The sequence below is a fragment of the Rhyacophila brunnea genome, unplaced genomic scaffold (genome assembly GCF_057557595.1).
Source record: "Rhyacophila brunnea isolate RB1 unplaced genomic scaffold, BYU_Rbru_1.0 scaffold_3, whole genome shotgun sequence".
In the NCBI taxonomy this organism is placed as follows: domain Eukaryota; kingdom Metazoa; phylum Arthropoda; class Insecta; order Trichoptera; family Rhyacophilidae; genus Rhyacophila; species Rhyacophila brunnea.
In genome coordinates this window covers 19,814,154-19,832,568 of record NW_028232965.1, presented here as the reverse complement: position 1 = coordinate 19,832,568, position 18,415 = coordinate 19,814,154, and the positions used below count along the sequence as shown (strand labels likewise).

The 18,415-nt window shown below is 33.3% G+C and overlaps 1 protein-coding gene across 1 annotated transcript in view; it reads right to left on the bottom strand.

The window, feature by feature from the left end:
* Positions 1-18,415, bottom strand: part of E23 (ABC transporter G family member E23) — a 117,985-nt gene that overhangs the window by 15,133 nt on the left and 84,437 nt on the right. The window contains exon 2 of the mRNA XM_085952581.1: positions 12,571-12,879. Coding sequence (XP_085808707.1) covers positions 12,571-12,879 — 309 coding nt within the window. The remainder of the gene's footprint in view (positions 1-12,570; positions 12,880-18,415) is intronic.

Below are 18,415 nucleotides of genomic sequence, written 5' to 3'. Positions count from 1 at the left end.
TCTCAGCATGGTTACCAAATTTAAGCACAACGTGGTTAAATAACCATATATTCTACTAAATTAACTAAAATTACCGCTAACTTTATATTTAACACAAAACAATAAATTTCAGCAATACGTGTACCCAGTTTTTGAATGAATGGAGTCATTCAAATCAATATTTACCGCAGCGCTCGAAATGGAAAAAATTAGGAACCGGAGCGCTCGACAGTTTTCTGAAGATTTTTACATAGTAAACTTATCAAAGTTTATGTGTTTTTATGTGTCTTTTTTCATAAAAATAAGTGTGTTAGATGTTCTATTATATGACCTAGCTCAGACAGTCAAATTGTTTATTCCACGAGACGGAGCGATAATTTTACCGATTTCACGAACAGGAACGGCGCTCCGGCGCGTTCCGGTCCATTTCGAGCCCTGATTTACCGGCGACGTGTACAAAAAATATTTAATTCAGCCGTAGAAATTCTGTCTTAGTCTAACGCATATTGCGGAGAATATAAGCGTGCTGAATGCTTTCTCACTCGGACTTATAGTTCGGCTTTGTTCAGGCCTTGATAAAATCATTTAAAAATTTGTTTTTTCGGACTTTGCCGATCGGGCGTTTTGCACTCTTCCCCTGACACCCCCCTTGGCGGGTCCCTTCATACCGTATTCCATAATATTATCTTTACATACAAAAATGTCATAATATACAATGAGAATACAGTATATCATCGATGCTGCCAAATAATACAATAGAAAATACCAGTGTGCCTTATGGTACGACTATACCGACGGACAATAGGTACGATACGAAATTCAAAAGACTATTTATTACATAACATTTAATATTCGTATCTACCCATATATATTTAATTTTGTATATATATCATGTTATGAATATAAATTACGAATAATCAAGGGGTGATTTATATTGGTTGTTACTTGCTTAATACAATATATGTATTGAATATTATTGCAAATGCTGTGCAATTTGTATAACTAGTGCATAGTATCAGCGAGCCATAAACAGGGATCTACGAGCTATCTCTATCGTTCTTTAAAAATTTGAAAAAAGAACAGCTATTCACCTTTTTTGTAAAATGGTGTAGTATTTTGAAAGTTTATCAATGTTAAATATTTCCACAGTGGATATTATTGGTCAACAAAACTAATTTTAAAGCATTATACAATAATTTAACATTGTCGGTATATAAAATTAAGCCAGAAGTAGGGTTGAAATAATAAAAAGCGTCAGGCAGACTATTACTCGGGTTCTTCTAACTTAAAAAGGTTCGCCATCACTGATATATTATGATCACATTACATTAGTATGTCAAGAATTTATTATTCAGAGTTTGATAAAAATTCCATTCAGAGGTACGTCATTGTATCGGTTTTTTTTTTGCTAGGGTGGGTTGGATAAATTTTTGAAATATTTAAATCCTGTTTTCTTTTACGATTATTTTACATGAATATTAAATTTAATCTTTTATAGGTATCAGCTGCAGGCAACGATGGAAATCAACCGACGATTTACTAACGTAACCGTCGATTACCGGATAAACTGGAATGTTTGTTTTTCGAGCATGCTTCTTATAACATAGATTTTTAACACGAAGCCCAACAAAGAAAGCATGTGACCTACATCAAGCAACGAGAATCGGTTATAAAAAAATAACCATAACAAAAATAGAACCTTGAAATTCACTGAAGACTACTAATTCAAAGGTAAACACAGGGTTACCAAATAAACAAAACGAAACTCTGTTTTCTAATAAAAATTCAAATAACGAAGCTTGATAATTATTAACATAAAAAAATCAATAACATTGTCACGAAAATGAAATAGGATGTATGTAGTTCAGTCCCTCTTAGTCCAATGCGTAACGGCAGTAAGGCAATGCTTCTCGGCCGTGGGTTCCGGGTTCGGTCCCGATGAAATGACAATACGTCATATTATATGAGATTTTCTTAAAGTGTTTTTGTATTTTTTTCACTTCTACTACTACCCGACTGTTTTACTATACTACTGTCATTAGTCCAGATGAACTGTTGTAGTGTAAAAAAGAATTTCTATAAAAATAGATACATATATAATATATATCAGATATATAAACATTATGTAGGTACGAGCGTGGGTCAATAATTCCTTAGAAAAAAGCATTAAAACAGGTTTTATTTTTGTATTTTTTTTTTATTTCTCAACATAATTTCCTTGGAGCTCAATACACTTGGTTAGACGTTTCTCAATTTTTTTTAAACCGTCAGAAAAATAAGTTTTCGGAAGGTCCTCAAAATAAGCATTTGTCCGATCGATGACTTCTTCATTTGAAAAAAAACGTTGTCCAATTAGCCATTTTTTTAAGTTTGGGAAAAGGAAAAAGTCACTGGGGGCTAAATCTGGCGAATACGGTGGGTGGTCGACCAATTCGAACTTTAATTCTTCAATTTTAGCCATTGATCGTAAACATGTGTGAACACGGGCATTGTCCTGATGAAAGAGGATTTTTTTCCTGTTTAAATGAGGCCGTTTTTCTTCAATTTTGTTTTTTAGCTGGTCCAATAAAGATGCATAATAATCCCCTGTTATTGTTTTTCCTTTTTCCAAATAGTCAACGAAAATAATTTCACGTGCATCCCAAAATACAGTAGCCATAACCTTACCAGCTGATTTTACGGTTTTCGCCTTCTTTGGACATGGTTTGCCTTCGCAATCCACTGCTTTGACTGTTCTTTCGTCTCGGGAGTATAGTGGTGTATCCATGTTTCATCTACAGTCACAAAGCGACGAAAAAAATCATCCGGATTGCGTTGCATGAGCGACAACAGGGCTTTAGAGGCCACCACCCTATTGCGTTTATTGTCGACTGTGAGCAAACGCGGCACCCATCTTGCAAAAATATTTTTCATGCCCAATTTGTCATGTAAAATAGAAATGACGCTACCTTTTGAGATCCCTGTAACCTCAATTATCTCACTCAACTTTAATCTTCGGTCACTTAACACCATATCTTGGATTTTATTGATCATTTCTGGTGTAGTCACCTCTACAGGACGTCCTGAGCGTGGTTCATCCTTTGTTGATGTACGACCACGTTTAAATTCATTTAACCAGTTATAAATAGTTGCAAGTGAAGGAGCAGATATGCCGTGAACTAAATCCAACTCATTTTTTATTTCCTTTGATGTTAACCCTTTTATATTAAAATGTTTAATAACAACTCTAAACTCAATTTTCTCCATTTTCCATTTTTCCATTTTCCACAAGCAAATTTTTTTTTTAAATGTACGAGAAACACACAACAACCCGACCAATCTGATTGAAACTTCGCAGCATACTGAATCGGTAGTGCCGCTGCATGAAAACAAACCGCTTGCAGTACTAGTCGCGCCACCTGTCAGCTTTTCTAAGGACGTATTGACCCACCCTCGTATTATATAAACTTTTGCATTGATCGTTTTAATCAAAACGTGATTATTATTTTAAAAATAACTGTCATTTCTTAGTGAAAAGACGAAACATTTGGAAATAATAACAAATACCTTATTTTCGTCAGTTATATTCATTTTTCGTATGTACCTACGACCAATTAAAGACGTCTTAAGAAAATTGTGGGATTTTCAAAAAATAAAATATACTTACCTAATAACTAAGTATTTGTTATTTTTTAATACAAAACGTATTTATTACAAAATAACTACGTAAATAATAATATATACCTATTTGTCACATTGTTTTTAAATATCTTATAAATCTACTACTTATCTACTGTTCTTTTTACCGTTTAAAATTTAAATGTATAGCTCACGTATGTAGCCAAAAATGATAGACATACATCGCAATTTTAGAGGTATGAATGAATTATCCGAAATAATACAATTCGAATTATAATGCCAAGCAGCTGGAATATAGGTACATGGTGTCCCGCTTTGATATTTGTCTCACGCAGTGGTCAATAAAATTTAGCGCAGTACCAAGTGGTATCTAATATCAACACATATCAATACGATGTAACGTTTTATAAGCGTCGGTGGCATATTAATTTTAACGGTTTATATTTTTGATTTGTAGTGTTCTTGAGCTATGTCTCAATAATGCTATCGATTAAGAAAAAAAAGCTATTAAATGATAGTGTCGTGAATTCAGTGTGTAACTATATAATTGACAGACTTATGGATGTTACACACATCAAAGATACTTAGATCAGTGACGTACCGTGGGGGTGGGCAGATTGAGCGTCGCTTGGGGGCGGCAGTCACTCGAAGGGCGGCAAATCGAGGATAATTAGAATATAGAAATAGCTATCTAAACTTAGTAATAGCTAACGAAAATATCTTTCCATTAAAAAATTCAGCTTACTGGTTGGAAACAAAGTGTATTAATTAACATAAAAGATTTAATAGGACTGTACTTTTTTTTGTCGGGTTTGTGATGTCTAGTTTACATCCGTTGCCCTTCGACGTCCTTGGAGATCAGAAACGACACGTGCAGATTTGCGAATAATATATTACAGTCTGACTTATTAACCAGATGCGTTGGCCGTCAAAACTAAAGATGCAGGGGATGCATTTATATATTTTGTTAGTAATGTATTCATATACCTAACACATTTCTTAGATATTGGATGGAGTCATCAAAGGATGATAAAAAAAATACTGTATAAAAAAAATGGGGCGGCATTTTGTCTAGGGACGTCACTGACTTAGATACAATGTTATGTACTACAAAAGATAGGGACAGCATGTCCGATTTAGCTATCTGCCTTCTTACGACAAATACACAATCGTATGTTTTAACATTTGTCATCAATTCCACCACCGTGAACTAGGTATTCGAATATTATATATTTTTGTTTTAGTAGAAGACAATTTAGTGGCTGAATTTTTGTCTATTGTAGTGGTAGCCCTACCAAGTCGTGAGTGGGCTTGCCCCGGGTGCACCGACCCGACCAGTCTGATAAAGAAAGAAGGCGATTAAGTGCTGCTGACGGTGATCAATAGGTTTAGAAAGCAGTCCGGAACGGGCGCCAGCCTCCCACGTCTCCTCAATCTATCTACGGTACAATAGGAGCGGGTTACCGATAGAGGGCAGAATGTAATAGCTGCCTACCAAACGTGGCTAAATTCGCCCCCAACTCTGCCTTTTGGTTTACTTAGAATAACAACATTATTCTAACTTCAAATTTCGAATTACTGGGAATTAAATTGGTGCCGCTGTCAGCTATTTAATTTAGATTTTATAAACTAGTAAAAACCGTAGACCTGAGTATCAATATATTATGTAGGGTTCCCATATTTGACGATGATAAAATAGGACATATTTCATAATCAGCAGCTGCCTCATAGTCCAATGTCATATGGAGTCACCGGGTTCGATTCCCAGTGATCTCACAATACATACGTGTTTCTCAATTCTGAGTGTGTCTATGATGTATTTTGCCACTGCAATTGAACACATGGTGTCGATAGATGTAGGTAATTTTAAATAAAATTAATATAAATTTAAAATAGTAAATATAATAATTTTACAATAATGACGTATTCTCATAGACATATTTATTTTATTAACAAACATGAATTAGTATCAAGTACAAATTATGATTAAGAAATAACACAATTCTTTGAAATAAACGAAAGAAAAAAATATTTTGTCAATCGATTTTACAAAACAGAATCATAAAGTGTCCATAGCGAAAAAAGCGAATATAATATTCGATAAAAATGAAAAAAAACATACCGGACACGGACATTGACCTAAAAAAAGAGGACTTTTCCGGGTAAAAAAGGACGTCTGGGAACTCTATATAATATATGTACTTATATATTTTTATGAATGAGTACCCAGTCTTACTTTGTGTAATATCGGATTATATTCTGCTGGTTAAGAAAGCTCGTTATAATATAAAATATTATCTAGCCAGGTATATATAAGAATGAAAATTTCGTTTTATCAAAAATCGGGCGCAGTTATTTATCGTTATAATATCGATCATCTCCTTCGTCAAACGCAATCTACGCGTTGCACGTATACATGGATAGAGATTAGAAACATAGGACATGGCAGTGGACCAAGAGAAGCGGTGAAAAATACATTTTTTTTACATTTGGGGGCCATTTTCAGCGCAGGGCCCTCCTCTTGCGAACACTTACAGTATTGGTAAATATCCGCTCAGGATAGTAAGCAATTAGGTGTGTTGAATGAAGCCATTGTGAAAATCCAAATATAGTGTATGCCAATGTTTTTATTTTAATAATCCTAACAATCCTATCCCACGATAGCCGGCGGCTTACGCGTCTGCTTATAATGTCGTGGGACCCAGGTTCGAATCCTGGGTCTGGCAAATTTACATACTGTTTTTCAATTTGTGAATGGTGTCAGAGTACGGACCTAATAGGTTGAGCAAGTAGCTAGCATCCATTTATCGTAAAAACAAAAATCCACTCTGTGGGAGGCCCATATGATCCTATTAGGATCGGACATGGTCAAAAGAAGAAATAATAATGCCATATGTCCCGGGCTCGAATCCCAGTTGCTGTTGTTTTTCAATGTGTTTTTGAACCCAGTGAATATGGGCCTAATAAGCTGAGCAAATGGAATCAATCTTTCGTAAAACAAGAAAAAAATGTTAATACAACCTTCACCCTGTCGATGTCCATATGATCGTCGTAGGATCCGACATGGTTTTAAAAAATCAATGTCAAGATATTGTGTCTATTAAAATGATAAGAAAAAAGAACTCACTTTAATGTTGTTTTAAAGCATTTACTGTGCCGTTGCGTGCCACTAGAAAAAAGGCACTGCCAGTAGGTCAAATATTATTCCTAGTTATTGAAAAACAATAACCTAAATATTTTTATTATCGATTCTAAATTCTTAAATAATAATATACAAATAACGACCATTTTACATGCAAAGTGCAGTTGTTGGGTATTAAATCACTTCGAGAACAATGCGATAGGCATAGAATTTGATTAGATGCTGAAAAAAGATTGGTTTAGCTAAACTAAGATAGTTACTGTGTTGAAAATTACATTTTGGAGGGATAGTTCTTCCCCTGATCAGGTTCGTTGAGTTTCACTGAGTAGCCAGAATTCATCCGTTAATCACTACGATAGTTCGCACTGACATTAATAGATACTCAATCATTCAGATCGAAAAAAATGAAATTTATTAATTTGTTTATTAAATTACATTATTATTAAATGAGAGATTTAGCAATTATTTTTTTGTTTGGATTTATAAAGTACTCAAAATATAATGTAAAATTATAGTAAATCTCAGCAAGTAAATAAAACAAAATTTCAAAAGCATCTGAAGACATTTTACTATAAAGAACTTTACTATTAAAACTGTCAAAGCTCGACTTTTTTACTCGTCCGTTGATTCCTAGCAGATCATAGACAAATCAAACAAATTATTGCTAAAGTGCAGAAAGCAATGGTAAGGGATCGTTGAGGGTGACGGATGTCGAGATGTTTCAGTCAGTGGAGATCGGGACCCTCGGTGATTGACAACATAATGTTATCGTTCAACTCTAACAGTGATGTCCTTAGATAAAGTAACGCCCTTACTTAATTTTTAGTTTCAAATTGACTGGAGATTCGTTAGGTACCTGGGTACTTACTTACATATTTTACAACGTTTTTCTTAGCTCGTATTCTTATTTTTCCGGTGGTTGTTTATCCAGTACAAATCTTGCAATCGATTTTTAACTAACTTACCGACTAGCTAGACATTTGAAACTTTTAGAATATATCAGAACACGATGCCAATGCATTCTTTTAACACTACTAGCCATCTTTAAGTAGAATTGAATTCATTTTCAGTTAATTCTGTTTTGTATGAAAAGTTATTTCGGAAGAAATCCGTAAAAAGTAATACACTATTATTGGTTGCTAGGGGTCTGGGGTCCTGCCAACTAAATTATTTATACGTGCGTTACTATGGAAATCAATATGAAATGTGAAAATGACATTACAGTATTCTATGTTTATTCAGTATTTCTATCAAGTACAATTTTTTTAATCGTTTACGCTAGTCAAGTCAAGTTTATATGATTCAACAGAAAATTTAAAAACGTTGTATATAAAAAGTTCTTTTTATCTTGTAATTATTATTATTTATTTTCGATTATCTGAAACAGATAAATACACCAAATATCTTTAAATTGATATACCTACTGATAATTTGACCATTTTCAGGAAACATACTCTCAAGTAGTGGTAGTTTTAGGTACGTGGAGGTCTGTGTCACCGACAAGTTTGAAGGTACCCATGTGGAAATTTTAATGTATAATACAACAATAGTTATGATTATGATTTTTTATGCTTCGATAATTTTTTAAACTAAGATGTCAATACTTCAATCGCTTCGTCTACTAAATAGAAAACTACCTACAACTGCTCTCAAAAAAATGTGTTCGTTCCTTCATTCCCCTCCCTTTTTAATATACCGCCCCTATGCAACGCATGCTTTGCCTACCCCCACGGGACATCACTGAACCTTAAAGGTGTAGATATGGGTTAGTCCTGTCATTGTGTAAAGTGAATGTATAGCAAAATAATGATTAATTATTATGTATGGGATCGAGTCGATTGTGAAAGATCGCAGACGATACACCTCTTGATACTCCACAGGTGTCATTCCGAAGGTCTAAACTTTCATACCGCCCACAAACCTTGAATGCAAAAAACTACAAGTACGGCTTCGAATGCACAAAAAATATTTTAAAAGGGTTGCAGTAACCGCGTAAGACGTGTCAACTTTATGCATCTAATTATTATTCATACCCAGCAAATTCGCTTACGTGGACAATATTTAAAATACAAACACTGTGTTAGGTTAGGTTAGGTCAGTGGTCGGCAAACTCAGTAGTCAACAGAGCCAAATATCAACAGTACAACGTTTGAGATTTCTTTTGAGAGCCAAATTTCTTAAACTGAAACTATATAGGTAGGTATGCAATAGTAAGCAAGTAGGTATCTCGTGATTATTTTTTTCTTTCAAAATAGCAACAACCTCTTTTATTACCCCGGTCATACTTTTCGCCCCATCTATTGAAATTGACACAATTTTATTGAGTGGAATATGATGTTTTTCCATGCACTCAATTACAGCATTAATTGCAATATCCTCGTCACGTGTTTGACCTTTGAGTGGCAATAATCATAAAAGTTCTTCTTTAGGACTTGTAGATGAAATAAATCGTACAAAAAGTGAATCTTGCGCTGTATCATTTATGTCACAAGTCACAAGACTCGTCAACTGCTATTGATAAAGCTGAAACGAATTTCTTCAACTTACTGGTTGGTTATATTCGAAAATATTTTGATTGCTCTATCTTTCAATGTTTTTGCCCGTACGCGGTCATTTGTGGCAGAGCCACATTCAAGGGGCCAAAGAGCCGCATGTGGCTCGCGAGCCGGGATTTGCCGACCACTGGGTTAGGTTAACCGAAGTTCTATTTTGATCTGAATGTGGAACAATATCAGCTGTTAGTATTGAAAAGCATGAGTCTGATATAATAATATGCCCACGTGTCATTTCAAAAAGTGTTATGTATTTTTGTTAGAATCATAATATAACTACTTAACTGACTATCTATGTAATTACAATATAGGCAGGTAACATACTCTCCATGCAGACACAACTTATAAGAATCACGTTTAAAATTATGTTGCCATGCAAGAACTACTAATAATAATTGACGTGTTGCTAAGCTGAATATTAATATGACTATGGAATTGTCCCAAAGTCTATTTCAAGAAAGCTCCGTGTAAGCACAAGTAAGTTCAATATTAACAACAAAGCCATCAAAACATTTCGTTGGCTGTGTTAGCTTTTAAATATAGCATTAGTGTAGTAATGTAAGTTCATCTGTGTTTGGATACCGTTTACAGATTATGTAATAATACTAATAATACACCTAAGCGATTTGAAAACGTACGGCCCCCTAAACCTGAACAAAAAAGTCAAGTATCATCTATTTGTTTGTTATAAAAATTATAGAACACTTCATATTATATTATGTACTTCTCTAAAAACAGAACATTTTCAACATTAAGTATAATGATCAGACAACAGTGTTAAAAAAGCAATAAAAATAATCGAAAACTATTTCTATAATACTAAGACATAATAATAAACATTGCGTAAGCTTGCGCCTTGTGCGCTTGCGTGATTTTTTTTTAATAAGATTTTTTTTTTCATAATCATATCTCCCCATAAATTGGGCATTTCAGGATGAAATTTATTTTTTACTATTTATGCTTTCTGGTAAGACAAAGTAGTGTCGACACTTTCCAACTTCAATAGCATTGGCCTATTGCTTGCGATATTACCTTTGTTATTAACCATCACCATGTCTTTAAAATATGGACAAATCTATTTACTAATGTTTCGTAATAAATTAACACTGGTTCTCGACATAAACTGTCATTTTTTTTTTAATTTTTTCACGTTCAACGAAACTCTATTTCTGCGCTCCAAGCCAAGATGCGCCCGGGGCGGCTGCTTCACTCGCCTATCCCTTGCTACGCTAATGAGCAATAAGAATTTTTTCCCACATTGATGGAATTTCCAACAACAGCGTATAATAGGTAGGTATCAACGGTTTAAATATAATTTAATATTCAATTTTTTATATGATTCAAAGATTTTGTAATACAATAAAATCTTTCTGTTAAATTTAATGAACCGCTTTCCTTAGAGGTTCTCAATTATGAAAATTCACATTCTCACTTCGAAAAAATCTTAATAAGCCCTAAAAAACTCGATATTGATGCAATGTTCAAATAAATATTGAGAGCCTCTATACAAGGAGTTCTCAACATTTAACATGGGTCTTTATTATTATTTTGAATCTGCTCAACAAACTAATATATTATGATGTTTGAATGAAAATTCAATTTTGTATACCTATCTAATTATTTCATTTTTCCATGTGTGTGTTGCTTGCTCTGTTAGTATAGTAATACAAAATAACAATAATTTTATAATCGTCTTCCCTAGTAAATATATAAACAGAAACTAAAGAAAATGAATTTTCGATAAGATGGATCCTTATAAAATCGCTGAAACAATGTCCAGTTTGACACATCCAGATCTTTAAAAAAAGTTAGTATCTTATCGCGGTTTGTATGGAAATTAGTGGTCTTAGTGGTGGTTTTTGCTATCACTGTCATACTTTTAGGTTCAATATCTATACAAGTACGTTTTCTTCAACATCTTTGATACATTTTTAATACGTGTAGGTATCGAGTTGACTGAATTTTTAGGTGAACAAAATGGTAATTTGTGCATACATAATATATACCTGTATTATTATGTAAGTATGCAGTTAGTTCAACCTTCCTATATTTTGACTAAAGCGGCAGCCGATAACAAGCGACGGAATTCCAGAATAAATCAATTAATAAAAAATTGTTGTTTGGCAAGTTTTTGACTTAAGTCGAATGGTATTCGGCTTACTGATTTTGCTTTCAGTAAGTGTAAAAAATACTAACACAGTAATGTAGGCGATGGAATTATACTTAATTAAGTCAAGATAACATATTATTCAAAATATTACAATTATGAACATTATTTGGTTTCCATTCCAGTGTTCGAAATAGAGAAAAGTACGAACCGGAGCGCTCGATAATTTTCCGAAAATACTAAAATGTATTCGATATTTTTGCCTACCTAACTAACATTATTGTATTATACCTACAAAATGTAATAAACTTCTAACATACATGATAATATATACTGAAGATTAAAGTCTCTCAGTGCCTGCGGCAAAAAATTCGAATAAAAATCAAAAGAATGTTACCAAAAAATTAAATACGTATGAATTATATACGATAATTTCTTCTTGAATATGTTTTTTTATAAGTGCAAGTTTGTGGTAATTTTTTTATTATAATAAAATCAAATGTTTTTTTGTACTAACTAGCTTATTTTCTTACCCTATCTGGTATATATTTGTCAATGGTTGTTTGCAACATGGTGTGAAGGATGTTCAATGTTTAGATACTAATTACTATTTATTGTTCATGCACATTCGCGAGCGAAGTGCCCCGCATGAGAAAGTTGAATTTTTGTTTGACGGAGCCAAAAGTCCGCATTCAATAATTATAATAGTTTAGAACAGCGCTTCCCAACCTGTGGTACGCGTAAATTGAGTTCTGGGAAATATAGTCACCCTATAAAATTTATAATGCAAATATAATAACAAATTTCTCGAAATACAATCATTTTTACGTAGTGGTACAATTAACCATGATGTACTACCAAGTGGTACGCGAGCCAAAAAAGGTTGGGAAACGCTGGTTTAGAATATAACATAATATTGTTATGTAGGTACTCTTAGAAAATAGCTTTCCTATACTAGAAATTATATTTTAATAATAAAAGTAAGTATGGGGAAGATAGAAGTCTAAAAAACGAGAACGTTTCATGTTTGGTTCATAACGTACCGTTTTATTATTTTTACATGACGTTATTTTTTGTATTAGCTATTATAGAAGACCCTGATACCCTATCAGAGTAGCAATTTTATGATTCTTACTCATTATTAAAAAAAAATCATAGAACAAACAACTAACCTGAGAGCTGCAGTATAATCTAAGGTTTCTCTCAGGGTCAAGTTAGGAAAGAAGATGTCTTGCTGTAAAACGTAGCAGATGTGTCGTCTCCAACGTTTGCACAGTCGCTCTCCATTGAGGGTGACCAGCCCAGCGCCAGGTCGTCGCCTACCAGCCAGGACATCGAGCAGCGTGGTCTTTCCGCCTCCGGAAGGCCCGAGGACCGCCAGCACGCGACCAGGCCTTGCACTTCCGCTGACGCCGCGCAAAACCGTCCGATCGCCAGCTGCCGCGCATACTCCTCGCCATGCCACTGCAGCGCCGCAGCTTCTGTAATAAAAATATATCAAATTATGTAATTTACATAACAATTATTATATACCAGTGATTTTCAATCTATTTAGATTGACGAAACCCTCGGAGCATTTTGTAAAATTTCGGGAAACACCTACCCGAAGGGGGGACATGCTCGTCGAAGGTCAAAATTGAGTTTTTATTGTATTTTCAAACCATGATCCTGGACACTCCTTAAACGTTGTAAATAATCTATTTATATAATTTTGAAGCCTTATTATCCTTTATAGTTATTTTAAACATTTGATGACTGCATAATGTATTTTTGTTACATAAAATAGTATTCTGTTAAACCTCTCGCTCTAATGTTTTAGAATATAGTCATATTTCGGTACATAACTGTGCAGTGGTGTTGAGATTTTTTACGTTTATTAATTTTTAAACGCATTCATGAAACCATTAGTATAATTTATTACGAGATAATTTTTGTAAAATATTCACGATAAAAAATTATATTGATAATCTCTGTGATCCCAAATTTGACAAGAATTAGGCATTTTATTACTCAAAAAATCGGCAAGATTAACACATTTGAAGATGATTCTAAAGATACTTATTATAAGCTATATCTTTAACCATTCAAGTGTGATAAACATCTTATGAATAATGATTGCTTTATAATAATTATTGACCTAAGAATAAGGTAGTGTTTTTTTGTAATACGCCATTTCTTTTGTCATTCCCTAGTGGTTAAGCTACAACATACGGCCGTAGCCATAAATTGACAAACTATAATTAAAGTAGGGAATCAAATCACACTTGCTCCGCACCACACCCGGTCCTAATCGAACGTATCACTAGACCCTATGTTTTGTTGCGAAGCCTATTTTTTATGACTGGGAATTTTTCAGAAGCAGTTACCCAAGACTAAGGTCGCCATTCACTCTAATGTGCTTTGACTGACCCATGGGAGAGAGGAGCACGTAGAGGTAAAATTTTATTAAGCAAGAAAAGCTGATACAAAATTGCCGAACAATCTAAGCGAAGAGATCTTCACGTTGGCTATAGGTATGACGCTGTACATTTTATAAATGCAACAAAAACGATGGGTTTCGATAGGAAACAGCTGGTTGAACCGATTAGAACAGTTATTCCTTTTCCGTACACATTTTAGGATAAATTACAACAAAAAAAAAGTGTAAATCGGTTAAAAAGTAGAAAAGTAGAAATTTTACGGCCGGTCTTTATTTAATATGTTTTAAAATTCTATGTAATTTCATTGCCCACTGAATTTTATTATTACTGCAATGCATGCAAAAAAATTAATAAATCGATAAATATTGAAAAAATATTGATGGCACAGACGAAAATTTTGTCATATCTATGGAAATATATATATATCTCAGTGGCGAAGGGTGGAGGCTGGTAAGATTTGACATAAATAGTGTACACTAAACATTGTCCTATAACTATTTGTTAGTTTTTAAAATTCCATTAAACGCTGCCTAATCCAAGCCATAGTAGATAATAGTCAAAAAATATTCGTTGATCTATAAAATATATAAATTATCCTATTAAACCAAACATAATTTGAGATATTTTATAGATAAAAGAATATTTTTTATCGATAAGTATGACTGAAAAATTGTGCACTATTTTTGTGGAATCGCCCATAGTAGGCAGGGTTTAATTGAATTTTAAAAACTAAAAAATAACACCACCAAATTGTATTCTTATTCAATGAAAATAAATAATTATAACTGACAACGTTTAGTGTACACTATGTATGTGTAATCTTAACAGCCTATCTCCACCCTTCGCCCCACTGATATATTATATACGTTACTGTACATAACTGTGACATTAGCGTACATATTTAAAATGATTTCTCAGAACCAAAACGAATTTTAAACGAAATTCGTATACACAGGATTCACTCAGATATGTATTATTAAATTAAGAAATAATTAGATTTACCACTTAAAAAAATATAATCTATTATTTATTAAATTATTACTGTTCTGACATATACTTGCGGTGACGCAAGTACTGATTTTCCATTTGAATGATTCCACTTTGGTTGCAGATATTTCATGTTATACCTTCATCGTATTATGAGTTCGTTTTTTTGACAAGACTTACCTTTCATAAATTCATTCATTCTTTGTAGGTTATGTTATACGAAAAAGGGCTAACTATCGACCAGAATTACCAGTTTGGCCATTAAGTCCGTTGATTATACTCGCTCTGTTGCAGTGATTGGCAAATCATCATTAAGGGCTTGTTACGCAAGCCGCAGATAAGCCCAAAACCATTTTCATCACAATTTTGACTGACAGTCACGGAGACTCCGCATTTTCTATCAATCTTATTATACAAGATATCAAAAGCATTAGAATATTACCCACGTTAACGCAGGGCTGTAGTAAGAAAAATGGCCGGTCAAATATTGTGTGCATAATTATCTAAAATTCTAATTTATTTGGAAACATGTAAATATATCAAGTCTATGCGGAAAGGGCGTTAGGGATGTTATGGTGAAAATGAGTCTTTACGGGGCTAGATTACATAATATTATTTAGAATGTCATCTTAAGCATTGCAAAAATGTGTGGGCAACGGATATTTCGTGACGAAGTCACTACTGTTTACACAATTTTATACAACTTTTAGACGCGACTGGTTAAAAGAATGCATGCTGTTTTTCTCTCTTTGTATTTAATCCAATGTAGGAACTATATAAGTTAGGCAATTGGCCATCAACTCCTCATTTAAAAAAATGGAAATATAATATAACTCCTCTCCATGGTTGCCCAAATGCTCCGCTAAGAATTATCTTCAAATGTGTTAATCTTTACCATTTTTTGAATAATAAAATGCCTAATTCTTGTCAAATTTGGGATCACAGAGATTATCAATATAATTTTTTATCGTAAATATTTCACTATAATAATGTCGACATAAATTATACTGATGGTTTTATGAATGCGTTTAAAAATTAATAAATGTAAAAAATCTTAACACCACTGCACATGTATGTACTGAAATATGACTATATTCTAAAACATTAGAGCGAGAGGTTTAAAAGAATACTATGTTATGTAATAAAAATACTTTATACAGTCATCAAATGTTTAAAATAAATATAAAGGATAATAAGGCTTCAAAATTATATAAATAGATTACCTACAACGTCTGGCGGCGAAATTGCCATGGCCGGTGAGGAACTGGCTAATCCAGTGCGAAGGTTGGAATAATATATATTCTTTATCGTTTGAATTGCACATACTATTCTATAAAATATGTATTTTTTCCTATTTCGGTGCCTAAAACACGCCGCATATGCACACCGCACTCCAGAACGCCCAACTAGGTCCGGACCTGCGTTAACGCATTTTATGACGCGTCGAGTGTGAGGAAACTAAAAAATGCGTGTTATAAGAACATTAAAGCGTCTAATGAATTAAAATCTTAAAATAAAATTACGTATGCGTGCTTAACGGGTACTTCACCTTTGCCACTAGGACTGACTGCTGGAGTAATTACCTTGTTTTTGATTTAAAAAGAACGGCGATTGCAAGTCAATTTCCCAATATTTTTACATTTAAAAAATAAGGAAATTTAATTCAACGATATTACGTGGAAAATGTGATGCAAATTTAACACTATTGCAGTACAATCATTAATCATGAAGATATTTAGTTGTTTGTATAGAAACTGATTACAAAATAACATAGATATGCTTAGTATCTGCGGTAGAAAATATGACTAATAATTCAGAAAAAGCCCATAAGAAAAATTAAAAAGATACTACATCAATTTTATTGTAGGTCACGTTGTCAATACTACTCGATTTTAATCAATAATGCAGAGCAGTTATTCCCAACTAGGGATTCCAATCCCGGGATCCTGGGATCCCGAGCTATTTTCGATACCTATGAATCCCGGGATTGATAAACATAATCCCGGGATTTCGGGATTGATTTTTTTATCAATTTTTATGGAAAATAAAATAAAAGCGAAAATATAACAGAAAAAATACTTTTAATAAAAACTAACTACATTAGAAATAAACTGAGTTTGAATGAAGTTTGATTTATACCCATGTGTAGGTTGCCGATTCATTTTATTTTTTCACATAAATTATTAAAAATGGAAAGATTGTAATTCCACCATGATATTACGTTTTACAGCAGTTTCATATTTGGCTGACTAATTAGATTTATGAAGCGTAAAGGCCATAAGTACGCCATGATTATTTGCTTTACTATTTTAAATCTCGCTAATCCATTCATTAAGTCTTTACTATCAGAAACAGCAATCTTCTATTAAATTCACATTATTATTTATATTACAATATTATTTACTCCATTATACTTGTGTATTTCCAAGATTGAACGTATACAATATTAACAATAAATATCTTAAATAGTATAAATTATACTAGATTTATTTTTGACCGATTTTATCAATGTTACTTGTAAATATAAAAATGTTATGTTAACAATGGAAAAAATGCCAATCCCGGGACCAGTCCCGGGATTGTCAAATTGTAATCCCGAAATCCCGGGATCAGAATTTTGGCTCGGGATTGGTTTCCCTATTCCCAACCTATTTTGTTTGGTGAAATCTTTTAAGCGTTATGTAAAGTCTCAGGAAGCTCTTATCTACTTGGTTGACAGTTGACACATAGGTATTATGGTTCAGAAGTAAACTACAAAAAATAATATGCTTCGACATAAACAATCTACTACCATTAAGAAGACTTAACTTGCAACCCCATACTATTTCCAGTCCTACATAATATAAATTCATTACCTACTCTTTTTACTATTTCTGTATGTCTAGCATAACTGGATATATGCCAAAAAGTTCTTTAAAAGCTGGCGAAAAGTTTGTTAACTTCATGGAAACTGCTCCGAGAAGTTGTAAATTGTTCGCATACTTCTTTAATTTATCACACCCTAGGGAACGAATAACCTATCTACCCAGGGTGAGTAAATTATACTTATTAACTACTTATTATAGTTTTGAAAAAAAACATAGGAATGAAATGAGTATCATAAAAAAATATATTATATTTATGAGATGATGAGATGGCGCTTTGGTATAGGAGTTGAGTTAATATTGGAATGGAAGGATGGTTTTGTTGTTTATTGCAAACCAAACTTTATTGTATCGTCGATGTAAGTAAAGTGAATTGCGCGTGGTTTTTGTTTACGTAAAAATGGCGAGCAAGGCCGTGGCTGTGGCAGTCTACCACATAGAACGTAGACGTGAGCTTGACACGTGACGTGACGTGACGTTTGAACCAATCTTGCCGGTCCGTGTAAGGTACAATAATTATGTCGAAACATCAATGTTACTACACTATCACGTATTTCTCTAAAAGTCAATGACTTTGTGCAAACGGACGATTTCTTTTTTTGAAATGTTTTCGATCATGTCTGTTTTGTGGATAAACATGGTTTAAAATAATACGCTTTTGTGAAATTTCTCAATGTTTCTCACGTTTTTTATCCACACATTTCTAAATACGGGTGTTTTCTGGTTGATGAAATCTTCTATCTAAC